At 39.8% G+C, this 21,981-nt stretch overlaps 1 protein-coding gene across 2 annotated transcripts; it reads left to right on the top strand.

The window, feature by feature from the left end:
- Window positions 1-1,205: 1,205 nt before the first annotated feature.
- Window positions 1,206-21,698, top strand: cry4 (cryptochrome 4). 2 transcript variants are annotated; one of them, XM_012956989.3, is made up of 11 exons: window positions 1,206-1,369; window positions 9,231-9,662; window positions 10,954-11,070; window positions 12,120-12,273; window positions 13,819-13,959; window positions 14,835-15,005; window positions 17,161-17,301; window positions 17,966-18,117; window positions 19,183-19,280; window positions 19,490-19,600; window positions 21,397-21,698. In XM_012956989.3, exons 2-11 carry the CDS (start codon window positions 9,250-9,252, stop codon window positions 21,573-21,575), a joined length of 1,677 nt encoding a protein of 558 aa, XP_012812443.1. In that variant the 5' UTR covers window positions 1,206-1,369; window positions 9,231-9,249; the 3' UTR covers window positions 21,576-21,698.
- Window positions 21,699-21,981: the final 283 nt, after the last annotated feature.

Here is a 21,981-nt window from a genome sequence, read left to right as displayed (position 1 = left end):
ATTTCTTGGCCTGATTAAGATCACTACCACTAGCACCCTGGTCCCAGAAACCACTGGACCCTTCCACCATCTCAATCACCACTACCACCACAGGTATTTCTGAATGCTGTTGTGTAGTTTTTTTAATTATTAATAAAGACATTGGGGGAGAGAGGGTTCAGTGCAAATCTTGCACCCTGGCCTATAGTTACGCTACCAAGTAAGGTGGTTTTCATTAGCAGGGACTGGGCAACTTACTAAAATAGAAAGCAAACTGGATGGTGCAGAATACAGGAAAATATCAACTAAAACTTCAAATTTTAGTACAACAATTAGGTTTGAACTTTATTGACTTTTCCCTCCCAATATAAAACAATTTTACAACTAATAAAACATTTTAGTGCTTTGAAATTATTGGTTTGAATACTTTTTCACACACACAATTACTCATTTCAAAGTCTTTATTACAGTATATCTATTTTTCAAGTGCATGTGATTTGTGTGTAACATTACATCTATTTTGATAATGGCACATGGGGAATATACCTTTGCACCTGGCACAAGGAAAACATTTGAATTGAAAATCATTTGGAATTGGGTGAAATGAGCCAGGCATTACCTGTTTGTGGCATTTGTTTGTTTAAAATGAATCTACTTTGTTATACTTGCGTGTTTTGTTTGATGAATTAACTGATGCAGTTATTATTTTGGCTAACAGTTTTTGGCAGACATGGTAGCCTGAACCTTTGCAGCCCTAGATCAGCTCCCTGCCTGCCTTTGCACATATCCATACACAGCTAATTCAGTACCAGCTGACTCTTGTGTGTAGCTATTTAGAGAATCACCTTTCTTTTTCTCAATTGTTTTATTCATTTTTTTGAGTAATAAAATTTAGCTTTGAATAAGTATTGCTTTTCCCTATGAATTGTTTTATAATACATTTTGTGGCTCCAACTAGTATCCTACACACCAATATTAAAGTTTTTATATGTGAACGGTGTGTTGTAACTTCACAAATTTATGGAACAGACATTTTGCACAAAATAACCACAACACGTATTTTTTTAACACTAACACGCACAGCACCGTAATTCGCAATGGAAAACATTTCTTCAGTTTTGTCACCTGCTATTTATTTTCCTAGCAGGCTCCCCATAACTGTGTATTCGCCACAGGGCAGCTGCTGCCCGGCTGCAGGATTATTGTTGGGGAGGGGGTGGGATAAGCCCCGCCCTCTATGTCCACTCCAGCTCTGCTCAGGGGGAGGGCTGAGAATTCCTCCGCGCTTACAGACACATTGCATGCATTATTTCTATATGTTGTGACTTCCTTCTTGGCAATGGCGGACGGCTATCCTTGAGATGGGATATTTTGTGTAGGGAGACTTGAAGTAAGTAGTGGCCCTTCACTATGTTACGGTTGTTAAACATCTCTTTGGAGTTGTTTAATGTCTTTTGCAGCGTCCAGCGGCTACATAATGGGCTTTTGAGAGAATACTCTTTCTTCGTGTGAGGGACTCGAGTGTCTGTTGAGAGACCTGTGAATGTGGGTCAGTGTGTAAGGGAATACGTGCTGAAAGAGAGGACGCTCAGCACTCATACAGACGCGTTACTGCTAAGCTGGCATTGCTGGGCGCCTGGGAGTGCAGAGAGTACCTGCGTAATGGGGGAGAGAGTACCTGAGTAATGGGGGAGAGAGTACCTGAGTAATGGGGGAGAGAGAGCACTGATGATAAATTGTAGCCACCTACTGCATTGCCAAGGACTGTGCGCCCACAACTGTATTAGCGAGCTGCTTGCGCAGTGATATAGTGCGCTTTGTGTCCCTGGGCAAAATGTGCCAATGGGTCAGTGCCCACTTACTCCATTGTATATCACAATTGTCTCCAATTTTTATCTTCACCTGGGGAGTGGCATTATGTGGAACATAGAAACTGTGCAGTGGGTATAAAGTCATCCCTTTAACATGAGCAGTGCAATGATTGATGGAATGATACTGATCAATGTACTAGTGAAGTAAGAATAATTATGATAGTGTGTGCCCTAATTAAGAAGAATATTTGCAGCAATAATGGGTGGTTTATAGACAATTTTTATGAACTTCTCTAAACAGAGGCCAAAGTCTGGGAGCAAGTAGCTGTCGGGGAGTTTCTCAGGAAGAATTTGCACATTGTAAATGGGAGCGCCAGTTGGATTAACATCTCACCCCCTTTTAAAAGAGGAGATTTATTGAATACACATGCTGCAAGTTGGGTGTGTGGATAAAGGATTTGTGTGCAGCCATGCATCCAACTTGCAGTATGTGTATTCAATAAATCTTCTCTTCTAAAGGGGTCAATGGTATCCCTAATAGCAAAAGCTAATAAATTCCTCAACCAACCATATAGTCTAAACAGAACTCTCTGTCTGTGCTATCCTCATCAGTCTGTCTGAATCCACTATCCACTGTATTGTTTTGCATTCTCACACAGCTTGTACAGCAATAATGCAACAAACCGAACACACAGGAGAGTACAGCTGCCCACACGGAATTAAGGTGGCCACACACGTGGAGATCTGGCAATCTTTCGCACGAAAGATCGTCAGATCCGCCACTAACCTTCAGGGCTGAAACAGGCAGATAAGGAGGTAGAAACAATAGGATTTCTACCTCCTTCTGCCGATTCAGCGCTGAAGGCAGATTTTGGTCAGGCGCCTTCTATCTGACCCGATCAGCGAGTCGACTGATATCAGCAGCCTCCTGCAATATCGGTCGACTCGCCGCTTGCCATACACGCACCAAATATCGTACGAAACGAAGTTTGGTACGATATTATTGGTGCGTGTATGGCCAGTTTTTAGTCCTGACTGTGTCTTTTTGAAAGCAGCCACTCTGGTTGCTGTGATATCTCTGAATAAAATGCTTCCTATAGACTTAAGTCAAGTGGCCAAAAAAAATCCAGTGCCTTCTTGGCTAGATGAATTACTTACAAGTATTTATTTTTTGATAATTATTTAAACAATAACATTTTTCAAACATGGGGATACCAGGACTTTTCTCAACATCTGGCTAGTGATATAAGGTTCTCTGGTGGGTCCTTAATGTCCCAGTCCAACAGCATGCCATGTCGGGTGCTCTTTTCAACTGTACCGTTATTATTATTTTAGTGGCATCTCTTGCTGCTCAGGTACTTCTAGTCTTGGCACACAGACAAAAGAGGTTGTGTTCACTGGCAGGAAAGTGCCCAACCCAGCACAGAAGAGCAGGCTGCACAACAGGAGTGTCAATAAGGAACTGCTGGGTGCTAGGAGGGAGAACTAAGATTCCATTCTCTGTGCTATTAGAAAGAAAAGAACTACAGTAGTCTGTTGGCAGTTTTGTGTGTGCCGAAAGGGCCACAATGCAGGGCTGATGGGAGTATGCAGCTTGCAGCTCTTTGTAGATCACACACTGTGTAGTGAATTGATGCTCTCTAGATCAAAAATAAGGGAAATGTGCTTATGAAACTGGTTCTGTTATGCTTAAAATATAGCTCATATAATATTTTGTGTTCACAAAGTGTACATGTGCTGCAGGGCTTTTAGTTGTCTCTTCCCATACATAATGGCTACTGTATGCAAATATTATTGCCTGCAGCAGGAATTTGACCTAATTTGTTATGTCATGCGATTCGTGTAGTTTGTTTACAACCCTGTCATTGTTGGCCTCATCAGAAAGATTATATGAGTGGGTTTAGTGGGCTAATCCAAGGGGTGGTTTGTTTCTGTGGCATATGTATAAACTATGCAAGTTTGAAGAAAATCTGTCCAGCGGGTAGATTTCCAAAATCTATTCTTTATATAGACTTTAAGTTGCTATTTACTTACTACTAAAGTAAAAATCAACTTAAAGTCAGATGTAGTGCTATGCAGTAGGTACTGTGCAGTTCCAGGACACTTAAACAGCTGATGAGCTAGTGCCACACGGGGCAGAAAACACAGGCTAAGAACCAGCCCCTATGCTTGCACCAGCCTCCTACCTTGCCTACACCTGGAAGCATTGTCTCCACCTGTTTGCAGGCAGATGCAGAGGATATCAGCCAAAAAATGCAATAGTTTGCATTTGGAGATCTGCGGCAGATGCTGGGGGCTTTTTTTTTTAATTAATAAAAAAATTAAAACATATTCACCTGAGTGCCACCCCCTAAAATGTGCCACCCTAGGCACAGGGTGCCTTATTATAAATATGCCCCTTACCATGGGCGCACAAAAAATTTCAGGGGTCAAAGTCATCAAGCAAAAACAACCTGTTTTTCTAAGACTGAGCCTGTATACAATAACTAGGTGCCAAGTTTGTAGGAAATCAATTTATTGGCAAAGTCCATGAAGTTGCTCAAAACTTAGATAATTGTGCATTCCACTGTGGAATGCATGCCCATCTTGAAGTATTTCTTGAGAAGCAAGAAGCCGCTACTTTATATGCAAATAGGTCACAGTTAGAAGCCTTTATGAGAGAGTTGCATCCAGTGATCCCTCCCTAGCCAACAAAATTAATTCTTGATGTTAATGTTATTAATTGGGAGGAAAGAAAAAAATATAGAAAGGCTGGTATTTCTTTATCAGAATTGTTGGCAACCCTAGCTCTTAAACTTATTTGTATCGGCATTGCCCTGTGCTGCTACATCTTCTAAATGCATTTTGCAGGGCTGCACTGATTGCATGTAAAGTTAATTGCATTCAGGGCAGCATCTCTAGCTGGATTTTCTAGACATGTCCCTGAATTTTCAAGTTATCTGGTACACATGGGCATCAGCAGAAAAAGGAAGGGGCAACGTCATCAAGCAAAAACAACCTGTAATTCTAAGACAGCCTGTATATAATAACTAGGTATAAAGTTTGTAGTAAAACCAATTTTTTGGCAAAGCCTATAAAGTCACTTACAAATTAGATAATTGTATAACTAGGGGGGGCTGCTTAAGTAGAGAGTATTAACTATGAAAATCTGCCATGTGCTAGGAACTTGTTCACCACATGCACTTTGTGAACACACTTCTGCAACGTTGGTGCGTGTTGAGGCACCAGACCTTAACACGCACCGATGTTGCAGAAGTGACGTCACATGCAGAAAGCCCACAAACCCCCTACCCCCTCTCACCCCCAGCTCTGTCGTAGGATTTCCTATGGAAATTTGCGGCGGAGACTGGATTTTTTTTGTCTTTTAATTGATAAAAAAAAAAAGAAAAAAAATGCACCTGAGGGTTGGACTGGGGGGTGAAGGGCCCACTGCAGGGCCCCCCACTCGACATCCCCCCCCCGAGCGCGTAAAATTAACGCGTCAGGGCAGGGGGAGCGCCGCAAGGGTCGGGTCTGGGCCGCCGGGGCCCACAGGGATTTTTCCCGGTGTCCCGGCAGCCCAGTCCAACATTGGGGCCGCCCCCCCAAAACGTGCCACCCCAGGCACAGACCCTCAGCTGCCTTATTATAAATACACCCCTGATTACAAATGGTGGTGGGTGTGTCCTAATTCTCCTCCCCAGAAGCAAAGTATGTGCATTACCGATAACATCTCTGCTTTCATATGGGTAGAGATACCCTGCAGTTCTCTGCCTGGTCTGCCCAGTTGCTGACTGGCTAGCATCTGACAGTGATAAGTGCTGGGATCACAGGCTCTGTCTTACATCCTGGGAAAGCAGCCAGCAAAAGTGAAACAGCTGCCTGGCGTAAGCAAGTTTTATTTTAAGCTGCCAACAGGACAGCTTATTGGCCTGTGTTTGGGCAGGCACAACAGGCATCAAACAGGCAGGTTTAAAAATCCTGTCTGGTGAGGACTGCATCAACCCATGTAGACATGTTTTCTATATAGGCACCCAGGGGCCTTTGCCTTGTGGCTAAATCCAATTGCAGAGCTGAGAGTGACTGGGGTACTGGGTATCTAACTCAAGGGCCCACCACCGCTCTCACTCATTACTTATTTTGCCTTAAGAAAAAAAAATGGCTGTGCTGGCTTGCGGGCAGAGGTGGGGCCCACAAGGATTTTTCTTGGTATTCCTGGTGGGCCAGTCCAACCCTTGAAGCTTACCCCTCCCTTCTCTGTTTGGCACGTGGATATACTGTACTGTACAAGCACCAAAGGAATGGATTTTACTTTGTATTTCCAGCTTTAGTCATTGCCTTTTCTTAAATAGCTTGTGCACCAAGAAGGCAGACTACAGGAATATTGACCCTGGTATAGTTTAGACTTTGCACTTCCTTAGGAATAAGTACTAGTATGGGATCCCTTATCCAGGAACCTGTTATTCAGAAAGCTGCAAATTTTAGCCAATAATTGTAATATTTAACAATGATTTCCAATTTCTTTCTAGTAATGGTAACTAGACTGCATAAATCTGTATTGGCGGCTATTTAAAGGGGTGGTTTCCCTTCAGGTTTTAGTATGTTATAGAATGGCCCATTCTTAGAAAGATGAATTGGTCATAATATTTTATAGTTTTTAAATTATTTGCTTTCCTTTCTGACCTCTTCTTTTTTCACTTTTTGTTACTTTTTCTCACACCACTGCCTGATTGCTAGGTTAAATTGGGCCTAAAACCCATAAATAATAAAAAGAAAAATTAACCAATTGCAAATAGTCTCAGAATAACAGTCTCTACATCACACTAATAGTTAATTATATGTGAACAACTCCTTTAAAGTTTAAATAGTTTTAGCACGCTTAAGCTATGATGAGCCAAATGCATTAGCATTTTTCTGTCATGGTAGTGCATCCTGCTGAGGCAGTGATAAAAAAAAATTGGGGCTGTATAATAAACTGTGCAACGCTGGTAGAATTGACCAGTTGCCATTGGCCTAGGCAAGCAAAAGCAAACCTTGTGCTTTCATTGCACATGGGGGATAGTGTTTATAGGGGTTTGTGTGTGTATAAATACAGTAGAACCAGTTTACATTTCCCTGGCATCAAATAACATAAATTTTGGGAAAATACAAACCGTAAATGCCTGTATGGGGTTGCGAAAAATTATCGTAATTTTTGGGTTCATAGCTATTATGGACAACAAGTCATGCTGTAATCATGATATTACGTATGGCTTTTTCACAGATATTTAGGTCCCTGAAGAACTTAATCCCTCTTTACAAGCAGTAATATGAAGAAGTGTAGCTACTTTTTTAGTGTTAGGCAGCTTGGATTTCAGTGGTGCAGCAAATTAAAACACTTATATGTTGTATGGCGTCTCCTTGACAGCTTATCTCCCTAGTGATTACCCATGGCTGAACTGAGGTAGCTCTCAAAAGCAAGACAAGAAAGCAGCAGATGCTTTCCCTCACCTTGATGTATGCTTCTGCTTTGTTCTGAAAAGCAGGACATACCCCACTACAGGTTTATAATTTAGAGCACACTATGTTCACTTTAGGACTGTCACGCACGGGGAGATTAGTGAAATGCCATCCCACAGCTAGACTGTAAATCGCCGGTGGGATGGCATACACGGCACCGCGATTTGCCGAAGCTGTGGAAGCTGCCTTGCCGATGGGATGGCATTTCGGGGAGATAAGTCGCCCGCAACAAGTGAGATTTGTCACGCGGCGACTAATCTCCCCGTGTGTCACATCCCTTATTGTTACACTGACATGTTCTCACCAGTGGTCATATATGTGTTGGTATCACAGTAGCTTTGACTTACCTGCTCCTTGTGATCTCTTTGGGCTAGGGTTGGCAGCCTGATCTTATAGATTGTAAGCTCTAGTGTTTCATCTATGCAACCTCCTATTGTTCAGTGTTTACATTTGCTCTCCTGCCTACTGGAGGAATGTGCCACCTCATAGAGGGAGTGAATTATGTGGTTATTGGAAAATAATATCTTTGGAGTCTTATAGAGTGATAGAGAAACAAATCCTATCTTTGAAATATAAAAGTATAATTTTAAAGGTAGTGGCATATAACATGCAGCCATGGTTCTGTAGGTAAAGGCAGAATAGGAAACAACAGACACTTAACTTATGCTTTCCTGTGTGGTAGCGTGCAGAAAATAGCAATTACAAGGGAATGCATGTGGGATTCCACGTGTAAGAGCCCTAGATAGCTGGAGGCTTGCTTCATTATTGGGTTATATACATGGAAAGTATCTGCACTATATAAATACATGATGATGATATGTAGGACTTTACTAAGGACTTTATATTTTACATTTTTGCAAATTGGGGTAGAAATGTATTTATACATGTCAGTAAAACTAGTTAACAGCATCTTGCCTTTAAAAACCTAGAGCTTCTGTAACTTTTTTTTAGGCAGAAAGTCAATAAAGACACCATTGACTTTGTGATTACTTATACATTACATATATATGTAATGTATATATCTGAACTTTTACAATATATATGTGTGAACACACCTAAGGATGGCTATACACTGGCCAGTTGGTTAAGTTCTCCAAATAGGCCTGAGTAGAGATTGTACAAGGTGCCAAAAAAGTTGTGGTTGGCTTTCTGTTGTTTTTATTATTTGGCCAGACTGCCCAAAGCAGCAGCTTCTATTCAATGCTTTCTCTGCCAGTGTACCATGAACTGTTTGACATGGTGCATCAACAGAGAATTTTCAAACCTGCCTCACCCCTGAACTGGTGATTCCCGCAACATGCAATGCTAAGGTATTTTTCCCATTTTGTCATCACAGTGAGGAAGAAGAGATAAAATGCCCATATATCTATCACGCTTATGTCTAGTGTTTCCACCTTTTGATTAAAAAGTTACTGGCTGGGTCGGGAGGCAAGTTCACCAGGGGGCGGGTTGTGCTGTATGTGGGTGGAGTTATGGTATAGGTGGGCGGAGTTGTACAGTCAGCATTGACTCAGAAGGAGTGTTGGTAAATTTGTGGGATCTAGGAAGGGTGGATCAGAAATGGGATGGAGCGGCCAGGGTGGATTGAATAGTTAATATAAATTTCCAGCAATGTACTTGCCGGTAAATTTGTAATACTGGCCCTGGCATTCGCTGGTACTTTACCGGCTCAGTCAGGTAGCAGCCCTACTTATGACCCACGGTCAAATTGTTAAACATTTAATTAGGTCTTGCAATCAAATCAATTTTGTGTAAATATGGTAAGAAATTAAAAAAAGTTTTACACTGATTATTAGAGGACATGTGTCACCTATACAGTTTGTGTGAGAACAGAACTTTCCTAAAATTTGAAAGATATGGATAGCCCTATATATGTTTTTCCTTTGATAAGGGATTAAGGGTAACTTCTGGTAACATCTTTTGGTTTCAAAGAAGAGGTATAATCACTTATATGTTTTACAGATTCAGAAGCTGCTCCACCATGCCTCATCGGACAATCCACATTTTTCGCAAAGGCCTTCGACTTCATGATAACCCAACATTGGTAACGGCACTGGAGACATCAGATGTTGTGTATCCAGTATACATCCTTGATAGAAATTTTATGACCTCATCATCAGTTATTGGATCCAAACGTTGGAATTTCTTCTTACAGTCCATTGAAGACTTGCATTGTAACCTTCAGAAATTAAACTCCTGCCTTTTTGTTATCCAAGGAGATTATGAAAGGGTCTTGCGTGAACATGTTGAGAAGTGGAATATTACACAGGTTACATTTGACCTTGAGATTGAACCTTATTACAAGGGACTGGATGAAAGAATAAGAGCAATGGGCCAAGAGCTGGGATTCGAAGTAGTCTCAATGGTTGCACATACCCTGTATGATATTAAAACGTGAGTATGTATATTCAGACCAATATAATCATGTATAAGGAAATGTTGGCTACCGTTGACAAAAGAAACATATATGTATTCCTAACATTATGGAATGAAATAGAATTTTGGGGAAAATTAAAAGGTTGTAGCAACTTTTTGTGTATATGGGGAACATGGGAATCGCCCCAGGTATGTGGGGGGTAAAAAAGGCTATCTGTAGGGCATTTTCAAATGCAGCTATTCCCAGCTCTGGTAGCTCCAGTGGGAGGTGACGGAAATTACTTCACATTTATCTCAAAGGCAATTATCTGAAGTTGCCTCATAAAGTAGCAGGTCAGCGTATTGTCATTCAAAAACACTGACAATCAGTTGGCTCACAAAAGGTTCACCCTGATAAAGTGTTTATTATTGCAGTGAACAGGAAAATATTCTTTTTGTTACACTTCAGTGGAGCTACCAAACAGAGAGATGGCAAGATCCACACCAAATCAAAAGCTCATTGGTGGGTTTGGTATTTTCAAATCTGTCCAACAGATATCTTGTCAATATGGGTTGGGCCACACATGGGCCAGTAAGCTGCCAGCTCAGACTGAGTAGGCAGCTTTTATTGGTCCATGCATGCCCACCTTAAATCTGAAAATCACATCGGCATTTACTACACTTGTGCTCTGGGAGGTCTCTGATTTATCTATGAAAGAGAGAGACAAGCTATATCTCCCCTGGCAGAGGAAACGTCAATCTGCTCTCTTTCCATCTTTTCACATTATTAAACCAAATTCTGCCCTGCGTGTGCACTGACAGGCATAGAATCTGCCATTTAGTGCACTCACTGTGTATTTTGGTGAGAAGTATGCATTTTCATGACGAAAGGTGGAAGGAGCTTTTTCTCCCTCAGTGTATATATGCTATTAGTGTAACATAGTCTTTATATTTATTACACAACTGAAAGGATAAATTCCTTGATACGTGGGCACAAAAGCAATACAGATTACCAGTAATTATGTGGGGTCCAGGTGCACGTAGACCTACACCTCGTGGAAAATACAGTTGTACCATGAAGATGGGTCAGAATGGAAGCAAATTGATGCAAGTTGTGCCTTATCACTTCCAGAGTGTGTGTTTAAAGGTCTCTGTGCTAAGCACAATTCTGCAGCAATATTTGAAGGTGAAGTGTCCCGTTGGCCATTAAACTCAATTTCTGTATGCAAGCATGGCATTACTGTTTCAGAAAAGTGAATGGCTCCAAAATGTGTAGCACAAAACTCATTTTTTTCTAGAGTGTAGTATTTTTAAACTACTATTTTTTCAGGATATTGGCACTGAACTGCGGGAAACCTCCTCTAACATACAAAAACTTTCTACGTGTACTGTCCATGATAGGCAATCCAGATAAACCTGCTCGACAAATAACTTCAGAAGATTTTATGTAAGTTTGTTTCAGTTTAAAGATAGTTATTTTGCAGTGCAAATGAATATAGAACATTAAAGTATGCTGTTCAGCTTGTTTCTGCCTGTACAGAGGATTTATGTACCCTATATAGAAGTGTTTTATCTGTTGGGTGGGGCCTAAAGCAGTGGGTAGGACGGGGAGCTGTAGACTATGCCCTATGGCACACAAAGTGTATTCTCTGCTGGGAATTTGTAATTCCGCCAGAGAAGCACCAGAATGTGCCAGGGGAGCCTATTACTTACTTTCATGGAACCTGTAACAAAGTGACAGTTGGGTGTTGTCCAGCATGTAAAACAAGTACCGGTATATATGTATGTAACGCATGATAGCACTCTGTTCTAAGTTATGTAGTTAACTAAAATACTTTGTCAGTATAGGACTACTGCCAGACACTATAAATAATCACATGATAAAGAACTCTATATGCCCAGTGGTGCAACCACAATTTTGAAATTGGAACTATACTACTCCCTTAGTCATTTCTGTTCTCCCCCAGCCCTGCACTATCTCCTTTAATGGTGCTGTATTTCCCAAACCCAGTGTAGATCCTGTCTGCTCCCCAGTCAGCCCATAATGTTCCCCCCTTCCCTGACAATAGCTCTTTTCTCTCAAATAGTGCAGCTGCCCATCCCACTGCCACAGTGCATCTCTCCAACCATGCAGAATTCTTACCCTCTTGCCTCTACTGGTACATTCTTTGTCCCATCCCTCTTGCAATAATATCCTGCATTCTCTGCAACACAGGAAAGAGTTGTAGTGATAGAACACTAAGAATTGTCACAATTGCTTTTATTTGATGATGGTGAGCAAGTGTTTATCTTATTTCAAGGCTTCTTAAATTAAAATATATTAGGTACAATACATTTTATATTATGAAAAGGAGATTTTAAAGGTAAACTTTCCCTCCATTGCTCAAGTTTTAAGTGCAAATGTATCTGACATTACAGCCAATCTTAAATCTGCAAGTTGTAGGGTAGGTGCTCTAGGGGATTTATGTGCATAATATGGCTTCTCATTTTATCAAGCAGAAAGTGCATAACACCTACTAAACTTGCAGCCGAGGAATACTACAGAATTCCCAAACCAGAAGATCTCGGTATAAGTAAAGACTGTCCAACAAACTGGGTAGGTGGGGAATCTGAAGCGCTAAGTAGACTGGAACAGCATCTGGAAAAGCAGGTAAAAAATGTTCAAAATGTTCAACTGGAACCAGTTTCTTATGTCTCCCCCCCCCCCCCCCCCATATGTTTTTCCATACCTGCAAGGCACTCATGTTTGTGACTATGTTTTCAGTATAGTGAAAAATAGCTGAGAAACACGTTGTTGTAAACTTATTGGTTGATGTGCCAGTGAATAAAATCGGAGTTAAACTCAAATGTATTTATTCCAAAGTAAGTAGTGGTATTCCAAGTGTATTAGTATGTAAGGGGGATATGCATAAATACCTGAAAGTGTATGATATTAATATAACTGAATACACTTGCAGGTATGTATGCATTGTCCCCCAAACATATTACAGCAAATACCTCCCTTTATTTTCTGTATAATAAATAGGAACTATTTGCCAGTATAGCTGCTTGGCCAGGGTCCTGCCCATGTTCACCCTGACACGTACCAAATATGAATTTGTCATATCCACTGCCTGGTAGGCCGCCGCTTTTTCACTACCGTAATAGAAAAGTAAAGGTGAAATCACCATGGGTACCAAATTTTAGGTTATTATAATCGCTTACTTGATTCCCCTGGGCCAGTGCTACTGAAAACTACACCAACTGGGGGTACTTCTGTAGGGACACCATGAAGCAGAGAGCTCATAATCTTCCAATTCTTCAATGGCCAGCTTTTTGCTTAAAGTTCCGCTTTTCACTTTACTTTGCATGCTAGGCCCAGAAGAAAAGAAAAAGCATTGCAAGAGACAATTTGCAGTTGGTCTTCATTTTTTATTTGTGGTTTTTGAATTATTTGGCTTTTTGTTCAGCAGCTCTCCAGTTTGGAATTTCGGCAGCTATCTGGTTGCTAGAGTTCAATTTAACCTAGCAACCAGGCAGTGGTTTAAAAGAGAGACAGCAATTTGAACAGAGAAGGGGCCTAAATAGAAAGATAAGTAACACAAAGTAACAATACAATTGTAGCCTCACAGAAAAATAGTTTCAGGTGCTGGGGTCAGTAAACCCTTTGGAAAACTAGAAAGACAGAAGAGTAAAGGTCCCCATACACGGGCCGATAGTAGCTGCCGATATCGGTCCCTTGGACCGATTCGGCAGCTAATCGGCCCCTTGTATGGGCACTCCCAACGGGCCTGCCCGAGCGATATCTGGCCTGAAATTGGACAGATCTCGATCGGGCAGGTTAGAAAATCTAGTCTGATCGGGGACCGTATCAACGAGCCAACGCGGTCCCCGCTCCGACTAGATTTTCTAACCGACTTTGCCTATGCCGTCATTATGATTCGTTCGTCATTATAATTTCGCTCGCTAGGGAGTGGATCTACCAGTGTATGGGGGGGCCTTAAGGCAAAAAAAAAAAAAAATTAAAAACCCCCCAAAAAACATTTTACTAAATTCTCAAAATTGATTGATTAAACATATTCAAAATATATGGGATTGTAAATTTGCACTTAACCGAACTACCATATCCAGGGAGAAATTGACTGCATTACATTGTGATACTAAATATTGCTCTTTCCCATGTCACTTAATTGTCTATATTTTTTCTATTATTTAGGGTTGGGTTGCAAATTTCAAAAAGCCACAAACCATTCCAAATTCTCTTCTGCCAAGCACAACCGGCTTAAGTCCATACTTCAGTTTGGGATGTTTATCCGTCAGAGTGTTTTTTCACAGATTGTCCAACATATACGCCCAGGTAAAATTATGGTTTTTTTTGCACCTATTGATGCTGTAAAATCCTAATATAAACTTTTAACCATAGTTTAATCCATATAATACTTTATATAATAAAGTTTTGCTTTATTTACTATAGCATTTTATAGTTAGCTATTGGTTTTCTCACCAACAGGTTTTATATGGTGCAAACCACTATAATAACAGGGCAAAATTGTTACAAAAGAATTATTTTATATTAATTTCACCCAAAAAAATAATTCTATTATAATAGTTAAAACATTATCAGAACTGATCTTTAGTTAAGTGAAAGTCAGAGATCCCTGCAGATTGCATATGCAGGGGTGTTTTTGCTAAGATATAGTACTTAGGGCAAGATAGCCATCTTGGTTTATATCTTTTTAAAAGAGCACAGTACGTGTAGGACTGTGGTACTCAAGGGAGCTCATTTACTAACAGTGGGAAATTTGCACACAACCAATCAGTGAGTAATTTCTGTCAGCCAGCTGCAGATAGCGAACATTTGATTGGCTGCCATGGGTGGCTGCCCTGATTCAGTCTAGTGCAGTGTTGATAAACAAGCATAAATGAAACACAGAGCTACCTGTAGCCATCTACTTGTCATGGACAAATAGAAATTAAATGATTCAGTGGCTATGGCCTTATATACTATAGACAGAGCATCACCATTTGAATGGAAGCCATAGCGGGGGTAAAGGGTGTTTTGCCCCCCACAGTTCTCCCTGAGACAGGATTTCTTGCCTAATTTAATGACTTTTTCTTCTGTGTGCCAGCAGCTTTTGTTTTTGGTGTCCTTTGAATCTGAATTTTAAGTAACCCAGAGCCTTCAAGTAGTTACAGTTCAGATGTTAACTGCCACCTCTAATTTTTGTTTAGTCGAAAAACCACTCTCTTCCGCCGGTATCTCTTCAAGGACAACTGCTCTGGAGAGAATTCTTCTATACTGTTGCATCTTCTACTCCAAACTTTACTCATATGGTAGGGAATCCTATCTGCCTTCAGATAGACTGGTATAAAAATGAGGAGCAACTGCAGAAGTGGAAAGAAGTAAGTATTGGCTCTTCATTCTTCAGTTATACATTCATTTTTTTTTTTTAAGGTGCAAAAAGAAAACAAAAATGAATTATATTTTATGGGTAATAGGCATATATATTTGTACTGAAATAAAAATATCTTCGGTTATATATACCTAGCAGAAGCAGTGCACATGTCTGGGCATAAGGGATATTCTGTAACAGGCACTTGGTCTGCTATATCTACAGAAATATTGGAAGTAATACTATATCCGTCCAACAGGTGGCGCAGCACATAAAGGGGAAAAAAGGTGCAGGTTAAACACTGATTCACAATGTGCTGGTTTACTAAACCTCTTACGTAGACCCTGACCTAATGACAGGTTCATGCACTGAGCTTAGTTATAATCCTATAACCGTTTTGTGTGCAGGGAAGTGCCTAGTAATGTATAATTTGATGGAAACACCAATGTGTAATATTAACAGCAACCAAAAGATGGCAGTAGATGATATGTTTGCTGATAAATTATACAATTATGCTTTATTAGGAATACCTATCAGAATAAACAGAAACCTAATAGTTGTCACTAGAGTCTCCAGAGTACCAAAGAAACATCAGAATCTCTCATTCCCGATGTAACCAGTTGCCTTATATTGGTAGAGCAAGGCACACAGAAACATCAGCATATAATACCAAATGTAACCAACAGGTGTCGTCGTACTAGGATACATCAAATCCGGTATAACTAGAGAATTTGGTATCAAATGTAATCTATGAGGCAGGGTTTGTTTATGCAATAATAACCAGTGTCACAAGCAGTGCAGTAATGTCTCATTTGCACAGAAAGCAAAACATACATAATGTAAGCAAATTTAAAAGAAATACATCTGTATGCATTATGAAATGTAACCAAAAGGTGTCACTAGATCAGATGCTTTTTATTGTGAACAAAATACTACTGAACCAATGCAATGCTAAGGTGGATTTATAATTGCTTTAGCATTGAACCTACCAGGCACAAAGTTCTGAACACCCTTATGGTTTCTGTATCCAATTATCTCAGCTGAACTTTTTCTTTTCCCTCCGAGGGGGTTTTTCAAAATGTTTGGTTGCTAGCCAAGTTTATTGGATGCAGGAACCACATGTAAGTTCAAGAACTCACGCCTGGTTTAAGTAACCAATTGCTCATGCCCCAAGGTTTCAGCAACAATAAATCGGCTCCTAAATGTAACCTATAGAAGTTATATATTAGTAGAGCAGAAACCTAGATTATCAATACCATATCAAAGCAATAAATGATACTTACCAATGTGGTGTCAAATGATATGATTAAGTGGGTCTGCGCCAAACACATCAGACATATGTGATGCGGATAGGCTTTTAACGAAAGAAAATAAAGGATTTTATTTTTAGGCTGATATTCCGCAGAGCCATTTAATTTCCTGTGGCAGCAGAGATCTGACTGCTCAGAAATGCCTGAACACCAGCGCTTCCCTTTGTTGCCGGTGGAAAGGCATTTCAGAGTGGTTAGTCCACCCGGGGTAGCAGAGGCCTATTGTGGGCAACTAAATCGCTCCTTGTGACATTAACCTTAACCTAGATGGCACTGTGTCTTAACTCTCCTTCCCTTATAACACAATCATGCAGTAGCCAAGATAGTTAAAATATTTCTCTAGATGAAGATTAGTCTCTAATGTTCGGAAACGTAATTTGCATTTTAAAAATGTAGTGGGGGCTGGAGAGAGATCATTTTATTTTTTAAAAAAAGCTGGTAACACAACATCCTAAACCTGCCCAATATACATTAAAAGTAATGCTCTCTTAGGGACATATTTATCTTGGGTGAATATTATTTTTTACTCTGCCTGTCATGAAATGCTGGGGGGGCACTATATTTCTGAAGAGATCAGCAGTCTTTTATCCCATAAGAGCCAGAATACATCAAGCTTCTAGTGCTAATGCGCATTCTCTGTCTCCTATTTTGGCTTGTTTTGCATATCATTAGTCCAGTTGCCAAGCAAAGCACTATGCTAATTTGTTATTATAATTTGTATAAATGATGCAATAGGCATTTGCTACAATTTGAAAATGGTTATATTAATATATGTACTAAAGGCACCTGTAAGATATTTGCACCATCACATAAATGTTATATATGTATGTGACTTCATAAGGAGTTTTTTTGCAGGCTAAAACTGGCTTTCCATGGATTGACGCCATCATGACCCAGCTACACAACGAGGGTTGGATCCACCATTTAGCGCGCCATGCAGTGGCGTGTTTTCTTACTCGTGGGGATCTTTGGATTAGTTGGGAAGAAGGAATGAAGGTTTGTAATTTTGATCTGAAAAGGGGAACTAATGGCAGTTAAGGTGTGCTCCTTTATGGCATGGTCCACACTATTCTCAGAGAGAACAGTCATAGTAAAAAGTAAAAAAATTGTGCTGTAAAATATATAACTTTTTCTAGACAAGCATAGTTAGCCTTGGTAATCTGAATCTTCCAGTCTTTAGATTGTGTTATGCTTTGATGTATTGGGAAGACACTGCTTATGTTTCTTGGAAAGCAGTGCTCTCTGTCACAACCCAATCCAGTTAGTAACAGAGAACATGTCTAATGCAAACAGTTTATAAATAGTGCAAAGCAGAAAGGAACTTATAAACTAAAAAGAGAAAGCAAAGATTTTACATAAGAATAATGACATGCAGAGGTAGTTTGGGTTAAAAAAAGGCAATGACTTAGAAAATGATGCACCCAGGACCCAGCTTGTCCCGTAAATGTTTGCATCACAAATGGTATCAAGATGCCGGCTGCCTATTTATGCTATAAGTGCTGTGCAACAGTAGGGTCTATAAGACCACCTAAACAAGCTAGCATCTTCTGACCTGCTAGAGTGTCACCCAAGTTGTGTCTTATTCCTGGTAACCTAGAATGCAATGTCAATGTAAAATAGTTTCACTTTGTTTATTATAAAGTTTTTTCTGTTGCTGCAGGTGTTTGAGGAGTTCCTTCTAGATGCAGACTATTGTATAAATGCAGGAAACTGGATGTGGCTCTCCGCTAGTGCATTTTTTCACCACTATACCAGAATATTCTGTCCTGTTCGCTTTGGAAGGCGCTCTGATCCAGAAGGCAACTACATTCGGTAAGTAAAGAGATGGAATTTGTGAATTATAAATGCTTAATTCAGTGGCATGAAAATCAAGACATTTATTAAATGTAATAATGAATTCAGTGGGTTATGTGCATATATAAAATATATTTACACTTTTCATACTGTGCTAGGAAGTCAGAGCCTCAGTTATCTGTGCACATTACAGGCCATTCTCTCTGACCCTAGACAGTGCAAGAGCTCTTAGGAGCACAAGAGCATGGCCTTTAGGGCTCATATACAGAGCATTTCTGTCTGGGGTCTGGCTGTGCTCTTCACCTCATGGTGGATAAAAATGTTGGCAGGCGCAGGCCGGCCCTGTAAAGGCCTGCAGCCATTACCAAAATGGTTTACAAACCTGCAGCAATTAATTTAGGCTGGAAGACAGGGTGCGAAATTATGGTGGATTGTGCCCATTATTTGTACCTTTGCCTTACTTGTTGTAAATGAACCCTTATTATGTCCTCTGAAGTGGGAACTGAACTGTTTATCTTTTTGTCTCTTATTCTACTTAATAATTTCCTACTAACTTGCAGATAACCCGGCACTGCAGCAGTGGCATAACTAGGACCAGCTGCCCCCCCCCCCCCATCAAAAAAAATTTCACGGGGGCCCTATGCTCACTTACTTTTGGTGGGCAGTTCTAGTGAGGGTGACTTTAGGCCACTGCACTGGAACAGGAACAAAATAGAGCAGTGGCAGGAGTCTTGCCAGTTTGTACCTGTAAGGGATTTTATCAGCTTTTTATTAAAGCTTTGATAGTTTCTGACATGCATTGAACAGCAGTAGATAATACTCTCCTAATGAAATGCAGGCTTAATTCTGCCACAATATATGTTTAAGCAGAAATGTATTCTACACATTCTTTTTTAGCACTGTTCTGCTAGGGGGTTGGTTCCTGTATTGGGGTTTTTTTTTTATTTATGTTATAATGCCATCATTGTGCAAAAAAAGCACTGAGCTGTAAAACATGGAAAAATGAACATGAACCCATGTGCAAATGCTTTTTCTCAATAAAAAAATGCTTTTTCTCAATAAAAAAATGCTTTTTCTACATAGGAAATATTTGCCTGTGTTGAAGAACTTTCCTGCAAAATATATTTATGAGCCTTGGACAGCCCCAGAGGAGATACAAAAGCAAGCTGGATGCTTGATTGGTAAAGCAGTTTTTACAAAATAAGTTATGAAGCAGGTTATCTGTACCTTCCATATTCCTTATATTGCATAACCTAAATGTGTATAATTGGATAGTATAGTAATTGTATTGTTTAACTTCTTGGAATGGTTCAATGTGAGAAAATATAGCTTTGTTTGTGTGTATTTGTTTTCTTATATATTAATTTGAAGGCATATGATCTCATTTCAGGGAAAGATTATCCTCTTCCTATGGTGGATCACAAAACTGCAAGTGAGCATAACTTGCAACTGATGAGACAGGTGCGGGAAGAGCAACAAAAGACTGCACAACTTACCAAAGGTAAGGCTGGAGACTGCTAGTAGCAATGTGTGCCTTGTGTATCCAGCAGGAGATACAGTTTTATCAAGATTTTCTTTATTTTGTAAAAGAATTCAAGAATTAGGTAATATATAGACAAAAATGTCCTGGTTATCAATTCAGTTGCTGAAGAAAAATATTATTTACATTTTAGTTATAGGTGTTGCTAACAAGTATGGGACCTTTTTATCCAGAATGCTTGGGACCTGGGGTTTTCTGGATAAGGGATCTTTCTGTAATTTGGATCTTCATACCTTAAGTCTTCTAAAAATCATTGAAATATTGAATAAACCCAATAGGCTTGTGTTCCCTCCAATAAGGATTAATTATATCTTAGTTGGGATCAATTACAAAGTACTGTTTTATTATTACAGAGAAAAAGGGAATCATTTTAAAAAATGAGAATTATTTGCTTATAATGGTGCCTATGGGAGATGGCCTTTCCGTAATTTGGAACTTTCTGGATAACAGGTTTCTGGATAAGGGATCCCATAACCTGTATTCCTAAAGTATCCATAAGATTTAATAGCTTTACATTCAAGTACCCAACACAGGCGCTAGCCTGTAGAACAGCATATAAACCATGGTTTTCTTTAAACCTATAACTGAAGGTAGAAGGTCTCATTTTAGAAAACAAATCTTACAACACGTGTAAACAGAAAATACATGTAAATCAGAATAAGAAAATTGTGTTGCAACTTCCGTTATGCTTTCCTTCCCTGTGATATTTTAATATACCCACAGTAGGCTCTAGGCAAAGTTTAATTACTGTACCTACAGTAGCCACAGATCATTGGCATGGTGAGTTAACCTCCTGCTACTGAATTTATACATCTTATCAGCAAGTTATTCTTGTGCCCAGGATAAAACTATATCTATTACTCAAGTCAGCTTGCAGGCCAACCTAGTGGATTCCTCTGCATGTAAGAAGAATGAATGCACTTTACACAATTCTGTTGATTTGTAAGGGAATAACACTAAAAAATTAGTGTTTTAAAGTAATTAAAATATAATGCAGTTTTTTTTTTTTAATTAAAACCAAACCAGTTCATCGTAGTAGTTAAATAAGCTGCTGTGTAGCTGTGGGGGCAGCAATTCAAAGGTGAAAAGATGCAGGCTACATGTAACACCACTATATAGTGGTGTTATCTGTTTCCCACTATTTAACCCATGCCGTTTAGCGTTATATCAATTGCCTCCATGGCTACACAACAGCTTGCTTATATAAACTATAGTAGGTGTTTCTGAAGCAAACACGGCAGAACTTCCAGTGCAGGGCATAAGTACATTATATTCTAATTACTTTAAAACACTTTAATTTTTTTAAAATTTACTGTTCCTTTAATGGACTGCCATAATTTAATTTCTATAGACTTTTACACTGACTTAATTTCTAATCACACCCACAGTTCTTTACTGACACATGGCTGGATACCCATAACTGCCACATCTTAGTTTCTTTAGCTGTAAACCAGAGACAACAAATCTGTTCTTTCAAACAACAGCTCCAGTAAATGCCACACACTGAAGGCTATGCATTACCAGACTTGGATTAAACTTTGCTCCTATTATTACATAGCCCCCTAGAATTGATTTTGTACCAAGTAAAACTGATAGCTAGCATGTGGATAACTGCTACTGGGAGCATACCAATGCAAAGCAGCCCAGTATATGTGGTAAATACATAGTGCCAAGTAAAGTAAAAATGCAATGTAATTGTGAGAATACAAATGCTTTTGTTTCTGAAAATGTTGTTCTTGCACTGTATTTTATTTTAGATATTGCAGATGATCCCATGGAATTAAACCTAAAACACCCCTTCAAGAATGATAAAGAATGTGGCTTAGAAAACAACAAAGTTAAGAGAAGATGCCTGGAGGAAATGACGGCAGAAGATGGGACCAGGCAAAGTGATCTAGTACAGTCTCTGGATCCTTGTGAAGTGAAAGTGTGCTGAAATGAATGGGATTAGAGTAAAGATTTATAAAGGAACTGGGGCCTTTTCAGATATTTTAACCTACGACACATTTATCCTTGGTTCACAGGTTTTAAAGGAGAACTACACCCCCCCCCCCCCCCCAGATACAAAAGCCCCCTTAACTGGCCTCACCTCTCCCTTCTCGCTTAGCCTATAACTTTAAAAAGCAAAACCCAACCTAAAAAAGCAGAGCAGCGTACCTGGGCACCATCTTCCGTTCAGTAGAAAATGTTTCTACTGAACGGAAGATGGCGCCCAGGTACACTGCTGCGCTGTTCTGCTTGGAAGCACAAATTACAGACCCACGGAGCAGCCATGTTTGTTCCCCAAGTGAATAAATATGCCTAATCACAAACCTGCAACACCCCTTCTGCTTTCTGCCGGT

This window comes from Xenopus tropicalis, chromosome 2, assembly GCF_000004195.4.
Source record: "Xenopus tropicalis strain Nigerian chromosome 2, UCB_Xtro_10.0, whole genome shotgun sequence".
In the NCBI taxonomy this organism is placed as follows: domain Eukaryota; kingdom Metazoa; phylum Chordata; class Amphibia; order Anura; family Pipidae; genus Xenopus; species Xenopus tropicalis.
This window is presented reverse-complemented; position numbering and strand designations above follow the sequence as displayed.

Excerpts from the sequence above, each read along its gene's own strand:
- cry4 (XM_012956989.3), top strand. The coding sequence starts at position 9,250 with ATGCCTCATCGGACAATCCACATTTTTCGCAAAGGCCTTCGACTTCAT. Across the intron at positions 15,006-17,160 it reads AACTGCAGAAGTGGAAAGAA|GCTAAAACTGGCTTTCCATG; the intron begins GTAAGTATTGGC and ends GTTTTTTTGCAG. Across the intron at positions 18,118-19,182 it reads CCAGAAGGCAACTACATTCG|GAAATATTTGCCTGTGTTGA; the intron begins GTAAGTAAAGAG and ends TTTTCTACATAG.